This window comes from Hypanus sabinus, chromosome 2, assembly GCF_030144855.1.
Source record: "Hypanus sabinus isolate sHypSab1 chromosome 2, sHypSab1.hap1, whole genome shotgun sequence".
Taxonomy (NCBI): Eukaryota; Metazoa; Chordata; class Chondrichthyes; order Myliobatiformes; family Dasyatidae; genus Hypanus; species Hypanus sabinus.
In genome coordinates this window covers 155,588,789-155,604,623 of record NC_082707.1, presented here as the reverse complement: position 1 = coordinate 155,604,623, position 15,835 = coordinate 155,588,789, and the positions used below count along the sequence as shown (strand labels likewise).

At 38.9% G+C, this 15,835-nt stretch overlaps 1 protein-coding gene across 6 annotated transcripts in view; it reads left to right on the top strand.

Annotated features, from left to right (window-relative positions):
• Positions 1-100: 100 nt before the first annotated feature.
• The window catches only part of arid4a (AT-rich interactive domain 4A), a 117,754-nt gene continuing 102,019 nt past the window's right edge, over positions 101-15,835 (top strand). Inside the window, exons 1-3 of one of the 6 annotated variants that reach the window (XM_059957248.1) lie at positions 168-192; positions 1,009-1,077; positions 1,199-1,257. In XM_059957248.1, the coding sequence (XP_059813231.1) occupies positions 1,248-1,257 (10 nt within the window). In that variant the 5' untranslated portion in view covers positions 168-192; positions 1,009-1,077; positions 1,199-1,247. Of the gene's footprint in view, positions 193-1,008; positions 1,078-1,181; positions 1,258-8,769; positions 11,216-15,835 lie in introns of those variants that run through there. The other 5 variants (XM_059957241.1, XM_059957254.1, XM_059957264.1 and 2 more) reach the window with 5 other exon arrangements.

Sequence of the window (15,835 nt, the reverse complement as noted above, 5' to 3'; positions counted from 1 at the left end):
GCTGCACCCTGGGCCCGAGCCGCCGCTCGGACCCGTTTCCATGTGACCGTGCAGCCAATTAGTGAGCTGTGCGGTCGCCTTGCTCAACATTCAGCCAATGGGAGTTCGAGAAGGGCAGGCTCGCTCAACAGCTTGTTATTTCGGTTTTCGCTGGGACCTAGGGAAGTGGACGTTAGCGGTGGACGTGTGTGAGTATGTAGCTCCCCGATCTCCCTATCAGCCCTTACTTCTGTAGTATTGGAGCAAAAACAAAACTCCATCTGTTAGATTTCGCGTTGCGGGTGGGGGTTTGGTTCCCGGTTCCGGAGCTGAGGTGAATTCACTGGAGCCCTTTCCCCCTTCTCTCGGTTTAAAGTGAACGTAGGTGGGCATTGAATGGCAGTCAGCTCCGACTTCTCGTACTCGCCTGTTCACGCATTTTCTTGCTCCCCTTAGACCTGCAGTTCAATTGAAAACCACGGTTTTATTCTGTTGGGACATTAGAAAGGTGACTTGTACGTTTGCGGAGGTTCCTTGATTTTATTTTATTTATGTGTGAAACCTCGATCGTCGCGATTTTTGTTAAAGCGCCTTTATACGTGAGGGGGGACGGGCTTGAAAGGCGGTCCGAGGTTGCAATCCTCTTTTTAACTTCGCCACTGTTTCCCATCGACCTGTTTTAAAGTACTGGCCTCACTTGCTCTTCCCCAGATGGTACGCTTCTATAATCGCTTCGAACGAAAAGCAAACGAAAAGTCGCGCAAAATGAGCGATTTCTGTTCGGAGGGAGGGTGCTGGAGGGGGAGGGCGCGTTTCGTTGTCGATCTATGAGCGGAGAAGGCGACTGATTTGCCGGGACACCTCCATAATTGTACTACAGGATCCGAGCTTGTTGAACTGACATGGTGCAGAAAGCGAGAGAGCAATGGCGACGTGACACAGGATGGAGGAGCAAGCGGGAAGGGGCAGTTAAATTGTCCTCCAAGTCCACTCTCCTTTTTAATTGTATCTTCATTGATCTATAATTAGATTGTAAAATAATTTCAAGGATGTGAACTTCGTAGCTTCGCCTTCTTGGGACGAGTAGTGGAGGTCGAGGTGAGCGGGGGATGGGGAGGGCAAAATGTTATTTACATTAGAACCTTATTCCTGTACTTTTAGTTTTTATAGATTTAATCGTACCAAACGAGTTAAGATCATATCCTTGTCTTAACTGCAGTGATCACCACTTCGAGCTGGAAGGACCCAAGTGAACAGGACACCCGAAAATGAAGGCAAGTTGTTTGCATTGACTCCATTACTTGTTGACTGTTTCATTTTTGACGAACAGATGTATGCTGACCATTTTTGTCCAGAGTATAATGTTGGAATGTCTTATGCTGATTAATATTCTTTATTTTGCATTTAACCATGGGATGAACCAAATTGTACTAACAGTAGGGCAAATGTTTGAGCTTTGTCAAAGATTTCAAAATGAATATTGACCATACCCAATAACAAACCAACTCAAGTACACTTAGTGAAACTTACAAAAGCATCTCAGAACAAGAAAGAAAATCTAATAAACTTAGATAAAGTGAAAGAGGAAAAGGTAAGAGAAGAATTGAGAAATTTTGTTGAGAATCTTTCAAGTTTATTCGTAAATTGGGAACCGCTGGTGTCTTTTAAACGATCTTGTCATGTTTCTGGAAAGAATTTATTCTATTTTTAATTTTTTCCTAATCTGCGTTTGCAGAGTAACAGTTGAACAGGTAACTGAATCCAAATGCTTTCCAGTCACCTAAAAGTAATTTTGAACTGGCCATTTGTCCTGTTCTTTGGAATTGGATTTTTGTTTTGCTAAGTTTAAAGTTGTATTATAATTCAACAAATGGTGGTGTCATTCAGAATTGTTATAATGGAAGATCATTGACTTGAAATGTTAACCGTGTTTCTCTTTCCTCAGGTGCTGCCTAACTTGTTAAGTATTTCAAGAATTCTTGTCTTATACAGTTTAATAGCAGTGTTTACGGGATAAATATTGATCAACACACAGGGTGAATGTACATGCTTTTTCTTTAATAATTGAACTTTCTACATTTCCCAGGAAGATGGCTCCTTGATTTAGCATGATATATAAAAAGGAAGCTTTTACTTTGGAAGATAGAAGAAATTGACTTTGAACTATGAATGCTTTATTAATTTCTACTCAATCTTCTTGTTATCTGTGGGTCAGTCTGGTACTGTTTTCATTAAGTCAGAAGATTTATTTTCAAATTCTATTCTTAGCATTCAGCTATTTGGTGCCATATTGGATGAGTTATCGCTGAGATGCTGTCTTATAGTTAAATGAACCACCTTCTCAGATCATAGAACACTCCTCAAAGCAAGGTCAATATTATGTCAGTTATCTCTCATTGTTACAGAAACAGAATCTCTTGCAATGTTGTTTGTAGGTCCCTCTGTTTACAACATGACACTGTTTCCTACACTGATTGTATGTCTTGGTTAAAAACTCTTTGTGGTGGACACTAGAAAAGGTGTGAGATTTTTGGGATTGGAATTGTTTCATTACTGTCACTTGTACCAAGATATAGTGAAAAGCTTGACTTGCTTGCTGTTAATATAGATCAATACATTACACCCTGCATTGAGGTAGAACAAGGTAAAACAATGCATAATAAGGTGTAACAGCTACAGGGAAAGTGAAGTGCGAGAAGGCAATAAGTTACAGGATCATAGGAAGGTAAATTGTGAGATCAAGAACTTTTTTTTATCATAGTAGAGAGCCATTTAATAGTTTATAATAGTGGGGTAAAAGCTGAGCTTAAGCCTGGTGGTGCGTGCTTTCAGGGTTTAGTATCTTCTGCATGCTGGAAGGAGGAGAAGAGTAAGTGTCTAGAGTGGTCTTTGACTATTCTGGTTGCTTTGCTGAGGCATCAAGAAATATAGACATGAAGGGGAGGTTGGATTCCGTGATGTGCTGAACTGTGTCCACAACTCTCTGTATTTTCTTGTGGTCATGTGCAGAACTGTTGCCATACCGAGCTGTTAAGTTGCTGTCTATCGTGCATCAATTAGAAATTGGTAAGGGTTGATGAGGACACGCTGAATTTAATTGGCAAATGTAATTGAATTTGCTGGCCCAAGTGTATGGTTACTATTAAGTATTTTGCAGCTGCTAGGGTGATACCAGTAAGTATTCTTGCGACCTTCGGACCTCAAGATTCGATTGCTTCCAAATTTGACAGGTGATATTTTTCACAGAAAGCTCTATTCCGTTTTAGAATGATGATGGAATTTCACTGAAGCTAACTGTATCTTTCAGATTTTACCTAATTGTCATCAGCTCATGGGAAGGCCTTTTCTGTTTAACTTAAGCTCTAAGACATCTTGTATTTTTATTATAAAAAGAATGAATGGTATATTTCATAAAATTAGATGATGTAGCCCAGCTGACAAAATGCTGTTCATTTGGCTTTTGCTGATTTTGTTTCAAGGAAGCACAAATTGTAGTAGTGACAATTCACTTTGTCTTTGTTTACAAGTATAATTAGTTGTGTCTGAGGCACTGATTTATGACAGAATAAATAGAAGAGTTTGAGGTTTATTATTGAAATGTTTATTTAGAAATGGAATGATGGGAAGTCTTATCTATGGAAGCTTTTGTGCTATTTTTGGAATTAAAAGTTTGTGAACTATCTTGCAAGAAGAGGATAAAGTAAAATTATCGGGCTGGATACATGTCAGAAAGCATGGCAAATGCAAACTTAACATTCCCTGGAAAATTTACTTAATTATTAATTTCCTTCCATTAGAGACCGACGACTCCCTCATGGTGTTAAATGAAATATTAGCAGTAGATCGGTAATTGTTTTAAAATTAATGTGGAAAATAGGTTTATTTTGTTGCCATAAAGACCATAGACATAAACATAAATTCTGCAGATGCTGGAAATCAAGAGCAACACACTCAAAATTTGCTGAGTTCTACCAGCATTTTGTGCGTGTTGCCCCACACATATCACACAGCTTTAGTTTAAAAACTACCTTCAGAAATCCACAAGTTGATTTAGTAGATAATCCCAGGTTATGCAGGTACAGTTAACTCTGGGGTTAGTGCCGCAGTGATAGTTCTTAATAGAATATTTGGACACCAAGTTACTTTTATGTAAGTCTGTTTTTGCATAAGGTAGAGCAGTTGTAATGAGCTAGAATATAAAAGTTAAGATAACAAGTGCTGGTAATGTATAATGGGAGGGGGAAAATTTTAGGTCTTTGTTTTAAATCCAATTGACAGATCTGAGTTTAATTGGTATTTTATCAACTTCTGCATGAGATAGAATCTGATGAATCAGTTAAAAAAAAACCAAAAGGAGACATTTGTTTTAAAAAAAAACATTTTACCAACATTGTAAAGGCAACACCTCTCATATTTGCAAAAACCATGCCATTGACTAAAACTATATTAGGTCTGTGTTCCTTCACACAAGTGCTTTAAGATAGTATTTCCAGAATTTCTGTGCTTATTTCTTATGTCATAATTGTTCCTGGATCTATAGTATAAGGACATTGTGAAATGTCATCCAGTTTTCAGCAATAACAAAAGCAACTTCTGTTAAGATGAGTCCATTTGAGTAGAGTGATTTATTTTAAGACCTATTTTCTGTTGCTTTTCTCAAAAGATGATTGCGCATTTTCTTTCATGTAATAATTAAACAACTTGTTGGATTAACAAACTATAATAAAATAATTTGATATGATTAGAATATCTCATGTTATTGTGAACATGCACTGAGGTTCTAAAATAATTTCTGTGTTTTAACCTCCAGTAAATTACTTCAGATTTTTTATTTGAGTTTCTGGTAAAGTTCATGGCAGATCCCAGTGAAGGAGTTGAGAATTTTTTGGAAATATCTTGGATGACTGACAGAAAATTACAGACATCTTTGAGAGTGCATTTGTCCAGATTTGTTCAATAATTAATAGAAGATAGAACATTATAGCAAAGAACAGGCCTTTCAGCCCACAATATTATGCAGAACAAATTAAATTAGTAATCAGATGCCCAACTAAACTAATCACTCTGCCCACACAATGTCCATATCATTCCATTTCCTGCACACTTATCTGCCTAGCCAAGGGCCTCTTGACTGCCTTTGTTGTATTTGCTTCCATCAGCACCTGTGGCAGTGCATTCTCTGTGTAAAAGAAAACTTGCCCCATACATCTTTGAACTTGTCCCTTCTCAGCTTAAATGCAAGCTCTCTGGTAATAATGTCAACAGTGGGGTAAAAATACTATACCACATACTTTTTATGATCTTATAACTTTCTAACAGATCTCCCTTCAACCTCCATTGCTCCAGAGAAAGTCTTTCTTGCCTCTCCTTATAATACATGCTTCTAATCTAGACGGCATCCTGTTAAACACCTCTCCAAAGCCCCAATATCCTTCCTATAATGGGACAACCAGAACTGAATGCAATACTCCAGATGTGGCATCGGTAGAGTTTATATAAAGTTGTATTATTACTTCCTGGCTCTTGTACTCAATTCATTGACTAAAGGTAAGCATTACAATACACCTTTACCACCCTAACCAAATTTCAGGAAGCTATGGACTTGAATCACAATATCCCTGTGCACCTCAACACTGTTAAGAGTCCTGCCATTAGCAATGTACTGTCCCGTTACATTTGATCTGCCAAAGTGTTACATGTTCTATTAGGTCAGGTTAAACCCCATCTGCAATTTTTCCACCTAATGTACCACAGCTCCAACATTCTTCATGTCATCTGTAAACTTACCAACTCGCTCATTTTCCTAATAGCTTTGTATATGATTGTAAAACATTTTTCTTTCATAGTCATATGTGATGGCAATGGCTCAGTGATTTGCAGATGAACTGTGACCGAAGTATTTGCCCAAAGTCAGAAGGAAAAGATTCTACAGAACTGAAATGCAGCCCATTGAGTTCTGTATTTAAAAAGCATTTGGCATAATAAATTCTCAAGCTGTTTGATATAAGTGCATATATTGACATAGCTTGTTATAGGCATAAGTCAACTTTTTGTATAGAAGAATTAAGTAACAAGTTAAGTCCTAAATTCAGGCATTCTCAGAAAACTGGAATAGAAACAATCTTTGGTAACATTATTAGTATGATTAAAACATTCATGGCTACAATCATGAAAGTTAATTTTGAGATGAGTTATTTGAAAGGTACTATCACTAGGCCATGATAGGTTAAAGGTTCTGCCTCTACACTAGAACCTTACATGTTTAAAACTGTCCACCATATTATTTTTGAAATGAAAGTTAAATATAAGCTGTGAATGTTTTGAAAATCAGTACTGTTGATAGCTGAAGGACAAAGTTCAGGGATGGATAATGCAAGTATTTTTCTTAACTTGAAATTTTTTTCTCCCCACAATTGACACTGCATTGGGAAAGTGGGCCAATCTGATCGTGCACATTTTCCAGCATAAATACATAACTTTAATGTTTACTTGAGCTAGTGAAAATTAAGTTATGTACAATTATTGCTATCAATGTAGTGATCTGTTAAGACAATTTGAGTCAGTTTTAACCCAGTTTTAAAAGTCATTCTTTGATGCATGGAAATGGTCATTTTATTCATACTCAGATGTTGTTAGATCTCTCCAGAATATGTAAGAGAAAGCAATACAAACAAAATGCTGGATAAACAGGTGGGGATGAGGGGAAGGAAGATAGCTAGACAGTAATAAGTGAAGCCTGGTGTGTGGGAAAGGTAGAGCTGGAGAGGAAGGAACCTGATAGAAGAGTGGACCATAGGAAAAAGGAAGGGCACCATGGGGAGATGATAGGAAGAGGAGAAGAGGGAAGATGGAGAGAAATAAATTTTACTGGAAGGAGAAACCAGTGTTCGTTCTAGAAGGTTGAAGGCTACCCAGACAGAATATGAGGTGGTGTTCTTCCACATTGAGAGTGGCCTCATCGTTGCACAAGGGGCCATGGACCGACATGTCAGAATAGGAATAGAAAATAAAATGGTTGGCTACAGGGAGATTCTGCTTTTGGTATAAGTGCTTGACAAAGTGGTCACCCAGTTTATAACGGATCTCACCAATGTAGAGGAGGCTGCACCAGGGGCATCTGATGCAATTGGCAACCCCAACAGATTTGCATGTGAAGTGTTGTCTTACTCCACCTTTTCCCTTCCTGGAAAGGGGTCTTCCTCCTTCCTTTCCCATCCTGCAAAGGGGTCTCAGAAGAAAAGTTGGTTTTTCATTTCCATTGATACTTCCTGACCTTTTGAGTTCCTCCAGCATTTTGTTTATGGTGCTTTAGGTTTCCAGCATCTGCAGGATTTCTTGTGTTTATGTAAGAAATACCTTTGTTATGATTTATCTGATTTTTTTTTGTTGTTGTTCCCATACTTGTAGTATTTACTTCACTTAATAATAATAGAAAGATTCAATGCAGCATTTTAAGGCTACTAATATGTGTGTGATGAATATTGTTGGCTTACTATATTCTTACATGCACGTTAATTAAACTTCAAGAGTGTAGTCAAAACGTATTTTGTTGTTCAGATTTGTGGTTCAATGTTTAGCAACAGTAGTTCACAGTCCTTTGGTATAGCCTGCTTCTTGGTTTATTTTATAGTGTAATAAGCTTTTAAGATGTACTGCAATTAATGTTTTAAAAAAATTTTCAACCCTTTCTATTTGCTTGAAGCTATTATTTTGATAAATGTTTTTATAAAATGGCAGCTTACATGAAATTCAGATTTGGTGGCTTAGAGTTGCAGGGTGAATAAACTGGCAGAGAGAGATTATGTAGTATGTGAACGGAGATGTATCAAAATATGAAGGATAAGTTTTGTACATAACTGAATATGTTGGTGCAGTTGTATGAAAGATATATGATAAGCTTCAGAATTGCTAATATTACAACAGAATCTAATTGGAGCTCAGAGATCTATAGTTTGGACATGCAATTGTAAATTTGGAATTTAATTGTTTTTAAAAAAAGTGTATTTTTTCCATTTTCAAGGCATACATTATCGTGTTCTGGGCTAGCTAAAGGTAAACCATCATCATTATGTTCATTATATGCTGTGTCATGATGTGGGCAATCATGGTCCCACGACCATGATAGTACTTGGCATATTTTTCTACAGAAGTCGTTTGCCATTGCCGCCTTCTGGGCAATTATCAATACTCTTCAGAGCTTGCCTGCTGGCATCAGTCGTCTCATAACCAGGACTTGTGATGTGCACCAGCTGCTCATACAACCATCTACCTGCTCCTCCTGCCCTATGGCTTAAGGTGACCCTGATTGGGGAGGGGGGATCGGGCGGCTAAGCAGGTGCTGCACCTCACCCACGGGTGACTGATACCTCAGCTAGAGACGTATCTCCACCTGCCACCCAAAGGTAAACTAATTTTTTTATTCCTCCATTATTAGGTATTTTAATCTTCCTCTGCCCCTAAGTAAAGTTCAGAATCTGAATAAGGTTTATTATCGCTGACATATGTCATGAAATTTATTGTATTTGGGCAGAAGTATAGAGAAAACATGAATAATTACTATTAAGTTTCAATGTAAATATAAATAGAGTGAAAGAGAAATAGTGAGGTTGGATTCGTGGGTTCATTGACCATTCAGATATCTGATGGCGGAGGGGAGGAAACTGTTCCTGAAATGTTGAGTATGGGTCTATAAGCAGAGGGTCCCCCCTGGGTGGTGAATATCCTCAATGACGGAAGCTGTCTCCTTGCTGCACTGTCTTTTGAAGAGGATAAATGCATGGCTGAGGGATTGGAGGGGGGGTGGGGATTCAGATTTCTAGATTATTGGGAACTGTTTTGGGACAGGCATGACCTGTACAAAAAAGACGGGGGTTGCACTTGAATCCCAGGGGAACCAATATCCTGGCAGGGAGGTTTGCTAATGCTATCGGGGAGAGTTTGAACTAGAGTTGCTGGGGGGTGGAAACTGAATTGAAGACATGGAGGAAGGGGCTGTTGGCTCTCAAATAGAGAAAGATTGGAGACAGTGCGAGAAGGAGGATAGGTAGGTGATAGAGAAGGGATGCGTTCAGACCAGTGGTTTGAGGTGTGTCTGTTTTAATGCAAGGAGTATTATGAACAAAGCGGATGAGCTTAGAGTGTGGATCAGTACTTGGAGCTATGATGTTGTGGCCATTACAGAGATTTGGATGGCTCATGGGCAGGAATAGTTACCTAGAGTGCCTGGCTTTAGATGTTTCAGAAAGGACAGGGGAGGAGGGAATAGAGGTGGGGGTGTGGCACTGCTGATCAGAGATAGTGTCACATCTGCAGAAAAGGAGGAAGTCATGGAGGGATTGTCTACTGAGTCTCTGGGTGGAAGTTAAAAACAGGAAGGGGTCAATAACCCTACTGGGTGTTTATAATAGACCAGTCAATAGTAACAGGGACGTCGAGGAGCACATAGGGAGACAGGTTCTGGAAAGGTGTAATAATAACAGGGTTGTCGTGGTGGGAGATTTTAATTTCCCAAATATTGATTGGCATGTCCCTGGAGCGAGGGGTTTAGATGGGGTGGAATTTGTTAGGTATGTTCAGGAAGGTTTCCTGACACAATATGTAGATAAGCCTACAAGAAGAGAGGCTGTACTTGATGTGATATTGGGAAATGAACCTGGTCAGGTGTCATGTCTCTTATTGGGAGAGCATTTTGGACATAGTGATCACAATTCTGTCTCCTTTACCATGGCATTGGAGAGGGATAGGAACAGACAAGTTAGGGAAACGTTTAATTGGAATAAGGAGAAATATGAGGCTATCAGTCAGGAACTTGGAAGCATAAATTGGGAACAGATGTTCTAGGAAATGTATGGCAGAAGTGTGGCAAATGTTCAGGGGATGTTTGTGTGGTGTTCTGCATAGGTACATTTCAATGAGATGGGAAGAATGGTAGGGTACAGGAACAATGGTGTACAAAGGCTGTTGAAAATCTAGTTAAGAAGAAAAGAAAAGCTTACAAAATGTTCAAAAAAAGCAGGTAATAATAGAGATCTAGAAGATTATAAGGCCAGCAGGAAGGAGCTTAAAAAAGAAATTAGGAGAGCCAGAAGGGGGTGTGAGAAGGCCTTGGCGGGCAGGATAAAGGAAAACCCCAGGGCATTCTACAAGTATGTGAAGAGCAAGAGGAAGAGGCGTTAGAGAATAGGACCAATCAAGTGTGACAGTAGAAAAGTGTGTATGGAACTGGAGAAGATGGCAGAGATATTTGATGAATACTTTGCTTCAGTATTTACTACGGAAAAGGATCTTGGCACTTGTAGGGATGGATTGAAAAGCTTGAGCATATAGACATTAAGAAGGAGGATGTGCTGGAGCTTTTGGAAAGCATCAAGTTGGATAAGTCTCTCGGGTTGGATAAGTCTCCGGGACTGGATGAGATGTACCCTTGGCTACTGTGGGAGGTGAGGGAGGAGATTGCTGAGCCTCTGGCAAGGAGAGTCTGATCTCCTCACTAAAGGAAGGATATGGAAATTATAGAAAGGGTGCAGAGGAGATTTACAAGAATGTTGTCTGAATTGGGGGCATGCCTTATGAGAATAGGTTGAGTGAACTTGGCCTTTTCTCCTTGGAGTGACGGAGGATGAGAGGTGACCTGATAGAGGTGTATAAGATAATAAGAGGCATTGATCTTGTGGATAGTCAGAGGCTTGTTCCCACGGCTGAAATGGCTAACACAAGAGGGCACAGTTTTAAGGTGCTTGGAAGTAAGTACAGAGGAGATGTCAGGGGTAAGTTTCTTCCACGCAGAGGGTGGTGAGTGCGTGGAGTGGGCTGCTGGCGGCAGTGGTGGAGGCGAATATGGTAGGGTCTTTTAAGAGACTCCTGGAGAGGTACATGGAGCTTAGAAAAATAGAGGGCTATGGGTAACCCTAGGTAATTTCTAAAGTAAGTACATATTTGGCACAGCTTTGTGGGCCGAAGGGCCTGTATTGTGCTATAGTTTTTCTATGTTTCTATATACATGAGAGTGATGTGGGTGAATTTAGGGACAGACCAGAGTTGTAAGTCTACGCTCTGCTTTTGAAAGTCAGCGACACGGACATGGGATATCCGTAGACTGGGCCGGGATGTCTGGCTGCATATCAGGCTGACAGACTAGTGAAGATGAAGGCTGGTGAATCGTCCAGGGTCAGCAAGTCCACAGTTGGAATTCCGTGTGGGCTCAAGAATGATGCTCGATGACCTCCAGGGTTTGCAGGTTAGTGACAACTGAGTTCCAGACCTGGTGTTTGGGATCCCTTTATTGGTGATTCTGAAGTTTGAGGCCTGGTGTTTGTTCAGTGATCAACAGGTCCTGTGGGTGAGCCGGGGATGGAGGCCTGATTTGATCCAAATCAGAAGTCATAAAGTCAGAACACTACAGCAGAGATACTGGCCCTCTGGCCCATCTATCTATTAATCTGCCCAGACCCACCAGGAGTGTTGGTCGTTAATGTTAATGCAAATGATGCATTTCACTGTGTATTTCAATGTATATGTGATAAATAGATATGAACCTTGAAGTATAGCTGCTGATCAGCCACCTTTGTGATTGCTTCACAATTCTGGGCTTAGGATAACTTCTCTGAAATGTTGACACACAGGAAATTGAGGGTGCGTTCTCCCACTTTATCCTTCATGAAGTCCACAATCATTTCCTTAGCCTTGACATTGAGTGCAAGGTTGTTGCACTGTTGCTCAGTCAGCCAATTTATCTTGCTCTTGTAGACCTCCTTGTCATCATCTGAGATTCCGCCAACAACAGTGATGTCATCAGCGAATTTATAGATGGTGTTGGAGCTGTGCCTATCCACAGAGTTGCAAGTGTAGAGGGAGTAGAGCAGTGGACTAAGCACCATCCTTAAGGTGTGCTTGTGTTTATTGCCAGCAAGGAGGAGACATTACTGATTTACACTGATGGTGGTCTACCAATGAGGAAGAGAACCTCGTTACAGAGGCCCATGTTTTGAAACTTGTTGATTAATACTGAGTGGGTGATGGTATTGAACCTTGAGCTGTAATCGCTAAACTTCAACTTGATGTCATTATATAGGTTGTCTGTTTTGGTCTTCTGCAGTTACTTAAATGAGCTGCGATCCTGCATTTCTCTTCTTTTTACTCTTTTGCATTATGACCATTGGAGAATATTTCATTTAATTGATTCCATTCCCACTAAACTTCAGATTGTCCAATTTCTTTTTTTTTTTGTTGGTAGAAATTACAGATTATTTCCCAAGCTTCTCCATAATGCTTCTTAAAATTTGTTGTTGATGGCACCCCATATTTGATTTCTCTTATAAGAATGTGCTCCTTTTTTGACCTAGAACACATAGAATGGTAACAGCAGAAAAAGAGACATTCAGCTGATAAAATCTGGACATATTCTTGACTTTGCTATGCATCAGTCCCATCATCCTCTTCCTTATTGTAGTATTAAACATTTTTTTAAAACTTAGAAATGTTTATCTTCGTTCTTGAAAGCCATTCTTTCCAAGCAATGCATTTATTTTCACATCCAAAATCTCAAATGACCTGCCTTGTAAAGTCATATATTATCCATCACTGACTGATCTCTCTAACCCTCTGGCTTATTCAACCATATATCTCTCTTAAGTATTTACTTTTGTTCAACTCTATTTTTTTCTGTAATAATGTAGCCGACAATCTTTGGCAATATTTCTTTTTCCTTTTAATCACATACCTGCAGTTCCTGACGGACGAGTCAGAATGTTTCTTCGCCTAAATGCTTGAAGGAAATGTTTCACTTGGAGCAGCAGAGTCAGGTTTGATATTGTACATTGGCAATACCAAGCTTCACATCATTTCTTTCATCTTCACTACAACAAGAGTTGCAAGAAAAAGTTTGTGAACGCTTTACAGTCATCAGGTTTTCTGCATTAATTACTCATAAAATGTGGTCTGATCTTCTTCTAAGTCACAATAATAGACAAACAATCTGCCTAAATTAATAACATGCAAACAGTTGTACTTCTCAACAATAATGAGTACACTTACATTTAAACGATCACAGTCTGGGTTCAAAAAAGTATGTGAACCTCCTGGGTAATGCCTTCTATAAAAGCTATTTGGAGTCAGGTGTTCTGATTAACGAGATGAGATTGGAGGTGTGGGTTGTTGGGGTACACTGTCTTATATAAAGGACACACAAGTCAAGTTACTGACAGAGCATGCTCTTCTCATGAAAGACCTGTTTGTGTGCACCATGCCTTAGAAGAAGAATTGTAGAGAGATCATGAAGCTAGCTCCAAAAACATTTCTGAAGACCTGAGTGTTCACCAGTCCACAGTAAGAGAAATTGGCTACAAATGGAAGAAATTCAGTGTTAGGAGAGGGCATTCTGCAAAGATCACACCAAGAGCATGAAGTGCAATGTGCAAGCAGGCGAAAAAGAACACAAGGGTAACAACAAGAGACCTGCAAAAATCCCTGGAATTTGCTGAAGTCTATTTTCATAAGAAAAATACAAAATGGTGTTCATGGAAGGACACTACGGAAGAAACTACTGCTCTCCACAGTGAATTCAAAATTCTATTAAGACATTTTACAGGAGAATGTCAAGTAGCGTTCCGTCATCTAAAGCTTAATAGAAGTTGTATGATGCAATGAGACAAAGATCCGGAACACGTGTAAATCAGCAACAGAATGGTTTAAAAAGAAGAAAATTTGTGTTTTGGGATGGCCAAGTAAGAGTCCAGACCTTAATCAAATTGAGATGCTGTGGCATGAACTGAAACAGTTTTGTATAGAGGAATGGTATAAAATACCTCCTTGGTGTTGTGTAACTCTGATCAGCAGCTGCAAGGAAACATTTGATGGAGGTTATTGTTTCTAAAGGAGGATCTACCAGTTATTAAATACAAGGGTTCTCATACTTTTCCCAGCCTGGACTGTGAGTGATTAAACAATGTATTCAATAAAGACATGAAAAGTACAAGTGTTTGTGTTTTATTTGTGTTTGTCTATTATTGTGACTTAGATGAAGATCAGAACACATGTTATGAGTAATTAATGCGGAAAACCAGGTAATTGCAAAAGGTTTACTCATGTTTTCTTGCAACTGTATGTTGTTAGACTGATTTACATTTTGGAGTATGTTGCAGTTTAATCAGGGAAAACATTGCATATTTATCTTCACAAGTAAATGCAGAAAAATTCACTATTCCTCATCACAGGAACTCCTGCTTTTGGTTTCTGTTACAATCCTGCATTAGTTCCTGGTTGAGATAGTAATTATTCCATAAGATACAAAATAATATCATATAGCTGAGAGTATCTCAAGGACTGCAAAAGGGATTCGTACAAATATTTCTCCCGATTGGCTTTGAGCAACTTCAACTGTTTGTATTGTAATTTGGATATAAGGCATCACATTTGCCTGAGACAGAGTGAATGATACAGCTGTTAGTTTTCTTCAAGTTAAGTCAGTGCACCACCTGTCCCTTACATGTATGTTCTATGTGAGGTTTTGCCTCCACCTCGATTATTCCAAACAACATAACCTTGTATTCTTTTTGTATGCACACTGCTTTCCCCATATCTGTGGCGTTTGCCTCAAACATTTAATAGTTGTGGCTTCCATATTCTTGGCCCTCTTAAATAAGTTTCTTATGAATTCCTAATTCAATTTATTGGTGATTGATATTTGCAAATTCTTCTGGAAAAGAAATAAGGAAATTCAGAATTTCTAAGAGAAATACTTTTTTTAATATCAATAAATTTGGATCTCCTTTTGCTCTGTAGATTTTTCTGTTTTTTGTGTTTTTTTAAAGCGTCTTACACGTTCTATCCTTACAGGTCTTCTCCACAAGATGGTTCATAAAGCCTTTGATTTCAGTTCAAGTTTACTCTTTCCATTTCACTCATTTTTGGATTTGTTTGTTATTCACCTCTGAAGCACTTTGCCCTGTCAATAGAATATTGTGCTCTTAAAGATACAGTAGTTAATTTGAAGATAATTAGTCTTTTTTGTGTCATTATTGTAAAGCTTATCTGTTGCATTTCTTTTATGTACATTGCACTGATCTCAACTTTGATTTAAGGAAGGATATATGAAATATAACAGGAGCTGTCTGCTTCTGCTTTCTGTGTCTATGGAAGTGAATCCTAGAACCACTTTTACATTTATATGGACTTATTTATCTGCACTGCTCTTGCTTGAACAAATGTCTAGTTTCATTGTTTTACCCTGTCCATGTACATATGCAGGTTTCCTGAACTTATCCATACTGCCAAAATGTGATACTGTGGCGACCCATTTCCTGGCACATCCGAACCGACTCACAATTAGATAGCCTACGGGGGTTTGCGAGCACAGAGCTTTGGAGCCTCTGCGCCATGGGGGGGCAGGTTGAGGGAGGCTTAAAAGTGAGGCTGAGGATTTGGAATAAAGTTTTTTCCTTCGACTGCAGTTACCAACTCCGTGTCGTAATTTTAGCGCTGCGTGTAGCACACCGCTACAATACTTTGCTTATTGTGCTGAAATTTATTTTAGTTTCATTTTGAAACTGTACACCAAATTCTCACTCCATAATCATTAATTTACCTTGCAAAACAATTTAATGTCACTTTTTGTGCATCCATTTCTTTCTAAATAGTGGATGCTTGTTTTTTATTCAGTTGTTGGTCCCTGGACTCCAAGCACCCAAATGATCTCAAATCTTCAGTTTTATTGAAAGCTTTTGAAAAATCAAAATGCATTTTGGTTTCTATTACATTTCAAACATCAGAAGAATTAAGGAAAGCTGGTCAAATATTTTGTTCTCTTTTGCTCTTGTTTTAATTTTACTCTTTAAATACTCTGCTACATCATTGAGTGAGA